The sequence below is a fragment of the Panicum hallii genome, chromosome 1 (genome assembly GCF_002211085.1).
Source record: "Panicum hallii strain FIL2 chromosome 1, PHallii_v3.1, whole genome shotgun sequence".
NCBI classification, from domain to species: Eukaryota; Viridiplantae; Streptophyta; class Magnoliopsida; order Poales; family Poaceae; genus Panicum; species Panicum hallii.
In genome coordinates this window covers 204,955-214,111 of record NC_038042.1, presented here as the reverse complement: position 1 = coordinate 214,111, position 9,157 = coordinate 204,955, and the positions used below count along the sequence as shown (strand labels likewise).

The 9,157-nt window shown below is 50.0% G+C and overlaps 2 protein-coding genes across 2 annotated transcripts; one reads left to right on the top strand and one right to left on the bottom strand.

Moving 5' to 3' along the window:
* The first annotated feature begins 2,532 nt into the window (after window positions 1-2,532).
* LOC112899994 (glycerate dehydrogenase HPR, peroxisomal) lies at window positions 2,533-5,427 on the top strand. Its single transcript, XM_025968689.1, has 8 exons — window positions 2,533-2,745; window positions 2,842-3,066; window positions 3,231-3,352; window positions 3,459-3,888; window positions 4,296-4,373; window positions 4,477-4,521; window positions 4,679-4,793; window positions 5,076-5,427. The coding sequence occupies exons 1-8, from the start codon at window positions 2,623-2,625 to the stop codon at window positions 5,096-5,098; spliced, it is 1,161 nt and encodes a 386-aa protein (XP_025824474.1). The 5' UTR covers window positions 2,533-2,622; the 3' UTR covers window positions 5,099-5,427.
* Window positions 5,428-5,743: 316 nt separating this feature from the next.
* Window positions 5,744-7,427, bottom strand: LOC112900003 (GDSL esterase/lipase EXL3-like). The gene is made up of 2 exons (XM_025968701.1): window positions 7,050-7,427; window positions 5,744-6,874 (listed from the first exon to the last, which is right to left on the bottom strand). The coding sequence occupies exons 1-2, from the start codon at window positions 7,387-7,389 to the stop codon at window positions 6,060-6,062; spliced, it is 1,155 nt and encodes a 384-aa protein (XP_025824486.1). The 5' UTR covers window positions 7,390-7,427; the 3' UTR covers window positions 5,744-6,059.
* Window positions 7,428-9,157: the final 1,730 nt, after the last annotated feature.

Here is a 9,157-nt window from a genome sequence, read left to right as displayed (position 1 = left end):
GGTACCTCTTGCTAGGGTGTCCAGCCCCTTAGCGTGTCGCTGCCGCCTCACAGGTAAGGGTGCGATGGTGTCCGGCTCCGGCGTGTGCGCCAAGCGCATCGTGGTGGACGCGTGCCACCACATGCTCGGCCGCCTATCCTCCATCGTCGCCAAGGAACTGCTCAACGACCAGAAGGTCGTAGTAGTCCGCTGTGAGGCGACCTGCCTCTCCGTGGGCTCCGTCTATCGGTAAGCTGTCTGGCAGGGCCTCCAACCAGATGGGCGCAAGGCTATCCATGTCCTCACCTTAGTCCTTTAGGTGACAGGACATATGGCCCGGGCCTGACAGCTGGGATCATGGTCTCCGGACCTTCCTCCCGTGCTCACATAGGTCCGGTGTGACCACGTGCCCACGAGGACAGGGTGCTCGGGAATGGCCTCCACAGGCCCAAACCCCCCCAGGGGGTCCGGCGCCGCCGTGTGTGGGAGCCAGACCCCTCTGGGGCCTGTCTATCTGGATTGGCCTCGGGGGCCCGGACCTCCCTTTCCCCCAGGAAGGGTTCAGGTGCCACCACGTGTCACCTCAAGCTGCCAACGAGGTGGCTGCTGGGCCAACCCTGCCACGTGCCCTTGGCAAAAGGCCTCCCGTGGAGCGTCAGCCCAACTACCGCATTAAATGCGGGTAGGTGGGCTGTGCGTGCCCAAGTCAAAGTATGGCCTGCTCACTGACACACGGGGTAGGTATGCTGACACCACGGTAAGCCCGCCTGTTTCCAAGGCGGCGCGTCGTATCACCTTGTACTGTGCGCAAGCGGCGTACAGTCTACTCACGGCACCGCGCGCGTGGGTAATGATGGTCTGCTGCAGAAGAGCCGAGGAGTGCGCTGCCACAGTGCGCGCGGAGGCGACGGCGCGGCAGGTCAGCGCAGCTCCTACGCCTGTCAAAGGGTTCTAGCCCAACAGTGACAGCACGTCTTCCACTGTGCGTAACACTGACAGCAGGCACTGTGCCGGTAAGGCGGCACAAGACCATATCCTGGCTGTAGATATGCACATCAATTTCCCGATCGAGAGGACTACGGAGAGGAGCTGGAGAGAAAGATCTCTCATATAACAGGCTCCTGTTGGCCGGACCCACTTGTCGGGGCCCCGCACAGTGTAAGCACTCCCCTTAGTCTATAAAAGGGAGAGTGCACCCGTTAGAACAAAAAGTTTTTTCTCAGACTCTCACAAGGTCTAGACCCACAAGCTGTCCACAAGCACACTCAAGCAATACAACACTCAAGTGGACGTAGGGTATTATACTCCGGCGGCCCGAACCACTCTAAATCCTCGCATCTTTCCCGTGTTCATCCGCCCTTTGATCAAGCGCTCCTAGGTCTCCCTCAAACTCTTCCTAAGCTAGGATTAGGCGGGTGCGTTCCGCCACCCGGCTGGAGATTTCCTCCGACACTATAGGTGAGAAAGAAAGATAATCGGTAGATATGAGTGCCGAACTGAGTGACTAATTAATTGCTTGGATTATAGATAGAAATGTTGCATTGGGAACAATAGGTTTTAGGAAAATATGGTTTATAGGTTAGAAATGCTGTAAGTAAAACATGTATTTTAAGGAAAGAAAAAAATCTAAGAGGACTCTTTTATGCCTAATATAAACATAGACTTATTAGGTTGTAAGTATAGTAGTATATTAGGATATTATTAGAGTTGTTACTACCGGTACGAGACGGCTGGCTCAAATAACCTGACCTTTATAAAAGCCGAGAGGTTAGGTCAGGGGAAAGTAAGGCCGCCCCCAAATCTATCTCCATCTTGTTCGATTCATCCGCCGCCGCCGCCGCTAGGGTTTCGATGACGTCCGGCAAGGATGAGAAGAAGATGATCGCTCTCAAGAGCTCCGACAAAGTGGAGTTCGAGGTGGAGGAGGCGGTGGCGATGGAGTCGCAGAGCATCCGCCACATGATCAGAGGATGATTACGCCGGCGATGTCATCCCGCTCCCCAACGTCAACTCCAAGATCCTCTCCATAGTCATTCCGTGCAGCTTGGAAGTGTGCACTGCAAATGCTGCTAGTACTTATCAGTGCTACTAGTTCTGCTACTATATATCTGCTCGTAATGGTTGTGATTGCATTTGGTGAACCTACCTACTGTAGTAGCTAGGTGATTATGGTTTTAGATGGAAGTTAAACTGAGTGGCACTGTCATGTATGTTCGAAGCGGTTATCTATCGGCAGCTTGTTGTTGTTTTTAATTATTTTGGTCTCTCTTTTCATGGCTGTGATTGAGAATTGGCAGCTGTCTGCTGTCTGCTGCACACCTGTTTGATGAGAATGAGATTTCTCGCTTGATGTGCTGCTGTGCTTCTTCTGCAGTTCTGCTATAGTGCTATGTGGTCAGCTTCGATGCTGACGACCTGTATGGAGCCCTGGATGGCCTCTGCTTTCTTATCCATAATCCATCCATTAGGCGAGGCCAAGCGAGCAGCGGCGGAAAATTCTCTGGCTGTCCGACCTGGACCTTCCGTTCGTTCATCCGATAAGGCAGGGCCCAGTCAGGCCAGGCCAGGCCATCATTCATAAGCGCAGCAGAGTAGGCCAGGTCACTCTTCCTGACCGACCGACTTGACCGAGGAAGCGCAGCCATGGCGAAGCCCATCTCCATCGAGGTGTGGAACCCCAGCGGCAAGTACCGCGTGGTGAGCACCAAGTCCATGCCGGGAACGCGGTGGATCCGCCTGCTCACCGACAACGACTGCCGCCTAGAGGTAATCTTCTTCTTCGTTGCTCTGCTGCTCTTCTTCTTCTTCATCATCATCGCCGTCGACTTACTCACTCTGCAACTGCAATCAATCATGAACTAGATATGCACCGAGGCCAAGACCATCCTCTCCGTCGACGACATCCTGGCGCTCATCGGCGACCGCTGCGACGCCGTCATCGGGCAGCTCACTGAGGACTGGGGAGAGGTGCTCTTCTCGGCCCTCAAGCGCGCCGGCGGGACGGCCTTCAGCAACATGGCCGTGGGCTACAACAACGTCGACGTCGAGGCTGCCAACAGGAACGGCATCGCCGTCGGCAACACGCCGGTGAGTAGTGAGATAGATGTTGGCATGTTGCTGCTCGATCGGCAACTAACCATCCATCTCTGATCTCCGTGCTGTTTCAGTCCATCAACTGCTATATATACTGACTGATGAATGATGATGAAACCAAATTAAACCAAAATAAACCACATGGAGATGGCATGCAGGGCGTCCTCACCGAGACCACGGCTGAGCTCGCCGCCTCCCTCTCGCTGGCAGCAGCCAGGAGGATCGTGGAGGCGGACCAGTTCATGAGGGCTGGCCTCTACGAGGGATGGCTCCCACACCTGTCAGTATCGTCCATTGCCAGTCATCATTATATATATATATGCTAGCTATAGCTAGTAGTACACATGCATGCTGCAGCAGGTTACTGAACAAATAGCGCGCTGCAGGTTCGTTGGCAACCTGCTCAAGGGGCAGACTGTTGGGGTCATCGGAGCTGGTCGCATCGGCTCCGCGTATGCACGCATGATGATCGAGGGCTTCAAGATGAACCTCATCTACTACGACCTCTACCAGGCCACACGCCTTGAGAAGTTCGTCACAGCATATGGGCAGTTCCTCAAAGCCAACGGTGAGCAGCCTGTCACCTGGAAGAGGGCCGCCACCATGGAGGATGTCCTCAGGGAGGCTGATGTGATAAGTCTGCATCCGGTGCTGGACAAGACCACTTACCATCTCATAAACCCTGAGAGGCTGGCCATCATGAAGAAGGAGGCGGTTCTTGTGAACGCAAGCCGGGGGCCTGTGATCGATGAGGTTGCCCTGGTGGAGCACCTCAAGGCCAATCCCATGTTCCGAGTTGGGCTCGACGTCTTTGAGGTACTGATACCGAAACTGAGGTGATCCTACCAGCGCTAAAACTTTAATCCCGTCACATCGGATATTCGATACCAACTAGAAGCATTAAATGTAGACTAATTATAAAACTAATTGCATAAATGGAGCATAGTTCACGAGATGAATTCATTAAACCTAATTAGAACATGATTTGCTAATGTTGTGCTACAGTAAACATATGCTAATCACGGCATCAATAGATTCGTCTCGACAATTAGCCACGATTTATGCAATTAGTTTTACAATTAGTTTTTATTTAGTCCATCTAATTGGTGTCAAAAGAGAGGACTAAAATTTAGTCCTTATAATCCAAACGCACCCTGAAATGAATATAATAGCACATGATCAGTTGGTCATCCATCAGCAATTCAGCCTTACATGGTCAACAGGATGAGCCTTACATGAAACCTGGACTGGCTGACATGAAGAACGCCGTCGTTGTACCACACATTGCATCAGCCTCCAAGGTAAATAGGATACGGTGGCAACCAATAATCAAGTTGTTGTGATGAGTCTTATTTGGCAACACAACTACTGACACTACGAATGCAATTCTCCTTGTTTCTTCAGTGGACACGTGAAGGAATGGCAACGCTGGCTGCTCTCAACGTTCTTGTAAGTCTGCTGCTGCTGCTGCTGGTTGTGGCAGCAGTAGCTAGCCTCTAGTTTTAAGCCACATACGTAGTGGTATATCAATCAATTTATTTGTATATATACTTCTGCTAAGTTACTGAACGATGGAGAATTTGCATTGGTTCAAAAAAAAAAACAGGGTAATATCAAGGGTTACCCTGTTTGGGGAAACCCCAATCAGATGGAGCCCTTCTTGAACGAGAGCGCGACGCCACCGCCTGCTTGCCCGAGCATCGTTAATGCGAAACAACTCGGTTGGTGACCCTCCATCTACTTTACATGGCAAATGAATGGCATGCATCTAGCTCTTACTACTCTCTCTCTCTCTCTCTCTCATGAATTCATGCGGTGTGTGTTGCCATCCATCTTGTCTCGTCCAAACATGATTAATGCTGCTGCTTGGATTATTGGACAAGTACATACTACATATGCACATCATGGCTGTTAATTGCCTTGCTGCCTCTTCAATTATACATTTGCCACTTAATACACGACGGCCAACTTTAGTTATCTGATTATATATATGTATGTTGCAGGCCTGCCATCTTCGAAGCTTTAGGGGCCAACAAGGACGACGTTGCTGCTGCATAAGTTACAAGTGAAGTGAAGTGAAGATGTAGCTGCATACATACATGGATGGCATCTATCAGACCGATGAGCAGCTGCAGTCTGCACAGCATGCGGCATGTCTGCAGTCAGAGTTCCATTAATATTATTATCATAATCGCCCTCCAACATATTAATTAGCTATATATATAAATATAAATATAGCATGGTAGTACATAGGATATGCAACTTAATTTTATTTTGATCCATGCATGCATGTATCTGGAATGAAGCCACCATATATGCATCCATCATGTATATGTATGTATCTTTCTTCTGCGCTGGGCAAGTGGACAGTATCACTTGTGTGTCTATATATATATATATATATATGTATATATATATAGAGAGAGAGAGCGCGCGCGCGCTGTGGACCGGCCGGCCTGCAGAGTACACGAGAGGTACTGCTTGTTGCTTGCATTGTGATGCACATGTCCAAGTTTTGTATTAAAGGCGGTCACAACAACCACCTATATATGATGTGCGGTACTTGCTAGCTAGCTAGATAGATACAGTATAGTAGTTGCTACAGTTGACACACATGCAAGAACAACAATTCATCATCATCAGTGAGCTAGGAAACAGACCAGAGGAGATGGAAATCAAGGACCGGCTATATATAGCAAATAAACATGAAGATCTCGGTCGTATCGATGGCGATGATGAAGAGAGATCATCACGCATGCATCAACAACCGAGAGAGCAGAGTACTATATATATATATATATATATATATATAGCAGTAATAATAATAAAATAAATGGAAAAAGAAAGAAAGAAAAAAGAAAGAAATCAGAGGCAGCAGATAGAGGTCCGGCCGGTAGAGATCGAGAATGAAGGAAGGAAGGAAGGAATAATTCCCTTTCATAAATGGAATAATAATATATAATCCATCATCATGCAGCATCAGAATATCAGATGATGAGCTTGACGTAGTTGTCGTAGACGAAGTCGGCGAGGATCTTGTAGGCCTTCTCCGTCGGGTGGTAGCTGTCCCAGAAGAGGTAGTCGCCGACGTCGTCGCAGACGGCGGAGGTGACGCCGTTGCAGAGGACGGAGACCTCCAAGAGGCCCGTGCCGCAGCATCCCTTGGTGGCCTGCGTGAAGCCGTAGCTGCGCGGGTGCATCATCATGTCGTAGAGGAAGCCGTAGATGTCCATGAAGACGAGCAGCGTGCCGGGGTACTTTTTCCGGAGCGCCGCCAGCTCCCTGACCATGCCAGCGTTGTACGCGACGGCCACCTCGTTGTGGCCCTGGGAGCAGCCGCGCTCCAGGCCGCCGGACATGGTGCGCTGCGACGGCACGCAGCCGATGGGCGGGATGCCGATGAAGGCGACGCGGCGGGCGCCGGCGTGGATGAGGTCCTCGACGAAGGACGAGGCGTGCTGCACGAGGAGGCGCGCGTACGACGCGTAGTCGTAGTTGCTGCGCGCTCGCATGGTGAAGTAGGTGTTGGCCACGTCGTCGCTGCCGGCGCAGATGGCGAAGACGCCCCGGGAGAGGATCTCGGCGGCCTTGGCGTCCCCGGCGGCGGCGCGCACCTTGCCCAGGTACTCGCGGAACATGGCGAGCTGGTCGGGCAGAGAGATGACGGAGGCGAGCTTGGGCGTGAGCGGGTCGAAGCCGGTGCCGCCGGAGGCGAAGCTGACGCCGGTGATGAGGTCGGGCTTGTCAAGCGGCTGAGGGGAGAGGTAGGGCGGAAGGAGGTCCTTGAGGCCCAGCCGGGACGCTGCGTGCATTGCATATTTTGCATTGCAGGAATGAATGAATTCTCATTTAATTTTTTGCCTTGATTGGTTCTCTGTTTCCCAAAATGACGGAACAGGTAGCTCCCTAGCATTGCAGCACAGGCACTACTCGCTATCGCTAGCTATAAGAAGAAAGAAAAGACATATAGCATATACCGATGAAGTCCGTGGGTATCCTTCCGTTGCAGAAGCGTCCGGTGGGTCGGTGGTTGAGGAAGTCATCGCCGTAGGGAGGGAAGTCGGCCTTGACGATGGTGTTGATGCCGTTGTTGTTGCCGGGGTCGACGATGGAGTCGCCGAAGACGATGAGGGCAGCCGCCTGCGGCTTGTTCTTGCTGCTGCTGGTGGTGTTGGCGGCGGCGGCGGCAGCAGCAGAAGATATCGATGATACACCTGCGGCCGCCCTCGCGCTCGCGCTGCAATTGGTAGGGGCCAGCAGCACGAGCAGCAACAAGCTGCAGCTGATGAGGTGCGGCATCTCTTCCTGCTGCCTCATGTCCTTTCTGCTAGTGGTGTGCGCCGTGGTGTAACAATAATTTGGAGCCAGCAACGGAGGAGATTATATATATGCAGATAATATGGGTGTGTATATATATATATATATATATATGTCTATCTCTAATGGCTAGCTAGCTAGCTATGCAAGCAGGTGTGGACTGAACAGAACTGCATGCTGATTGAGGAGGAGCTGCTGCCTCCTCCCTCCGTTTCCCTATATTAATATAAGCTTAAAGATCAAGAAATCTATTTAATTATCTTCATCAACACTGTACTATTATTACTGCATGGATGTACGTACTGCATGGATGTACATGCGTATATAGTGAGCGCATCTTATATTATAAGATTTAAGTAAAAAATGGTTACACAGTGGACAGTGGAGGAAGGATCGATCGATAGATAGACAGTAGGTTTGCTGGTGGAGACGACGGACGGTGGATTTGATTTATGGTCGTAAATGCCCTGCTTCAATTCATTCGGCTGGCTCGTGGACTTATTGGCGCTGGATGCATGGAGCCCGCCCGGCCGTGCCGCCGCCGCGCCGGACTTGCATTGCATCGGCGGCATCCCGGCCGTCAGCCCGCCGGAGTAAGTAGACGATCACATGGCCGAGTAAATGCAATGCCGGCTGCGCGCCATGGATGCGATCGATCCATGGGTTGGCTAGATTTGATACTCCATGATGGACCTGCTGCACTGCACTGCTAGCTCTACACGGACTGGCGGACTGCTCTTGCTCTGTCTACACGGGGGGTGGGAGAGAGAGATCTAGAGAGAGAGGAGTACGATCCACGCACGCGCCGGCCTTAATGGCAATGCAGTGCCATGCCGATGCAGATACCCGATCGATCCTACTACTAGCTGCTGCAGGCGAGTAAATGCAGGCATGCCTGGGTAGGCAGCTCTGCTCTGCTCTCTAATAGTACTGACTGACCGCAGTATACTACAGTAGCATCTACTCGGACTAGGTTCTTCTGCTTCTGAATCCAGAAGGAGATTGCTTTGCTTTTGCTAGTCCCCCATTCATCATACTCCAATTGGCATGCTCCAAGGGATTTCAACGTCTTCCTAGTACCAATTATACCTATATTTTATTACATGTAGTAGATATATATGTATCATACAAAGGAATATTAATCCACTTCACTGCCTGCCGTCAAAGGAGGCAGGCAACATTATATTTGAGTAACATTGGTAACTAGATTATTTTTGCAAGACCATATCATCCATTATAAATATTAGGTTCCGTTTGGATCCAAGTGTTAATAGTGCAAGTGCTAAATTTTAGCACTAGTTTATCCAAACGGGAGTGCTAATAGGGTGGACTAACTTTAGCAAAGACTTAAAAAAAATTTAGCATATGGGGCCATTTGGATCCTCGGGACTAATTTTTAGTCCCGTCACATCGGATGTTTGGACACTAATTAGAGGTATTACATATAGACTAATTAAAAAAATAATTGCATAAATGAAGACTAATTCACGAGATGAATCCATTAAGCCTAATTAGTCCATAATTTGGCAATATTATGCTACAATAAATATGTGCTAATGATGGATTAATTAGGTTTAACAGATTCATCTCATGAATTAATCTCATTTATGTAATTAGTTTTATAGTTAGCTCATGTTTAGTCCCCTTAATTGGCACGTAAATATCTGATGTGAACCGGAGTAAAAATTAATCCCTAGATCCAAACAACCTTATGTATAAGTGCTAATTCTCCCTCAGTCCTAGTATAAGGCGTAACCACATGTGGTTT

Coding starts and splice junctions, on each gene's coding strand:
- LOC112899994 (XM_025968689.1), top strand. CDS start 2,623: ATGGCGAAGCCCATCTCCATCGAGGTGTGGAACCCCAGCGGCAAGTAC. Junction 2,746..2,841: donor ACAACGACTGCCGCCTAGAG/GTAATCTTCTTC, acceptor ATCATGAACTAG/ATATGCACCGAGGCCAAGAC. Junction 3,067..3,230: donor TCGCCGTCGGCAACACGCCG/GTGAGTAGTGAG, acceptor GATGGCATGCAG/GGCGTCCTCACCGAGACCAC.
- LOC112900003 (XM_025968701.1), bottom strand. CDS start 7,389: ATGAGGCAGCAGGAAGAGATGCCGCACCTCATCAGCTGCAGCTTGTTG. Junction 6,875..7,049: donor GATACCCACGGACTTCATCG/GTATATGCTATA, acceptor CAATGCACGCAG/CGTCCCGGCTGGGCCTCAAG.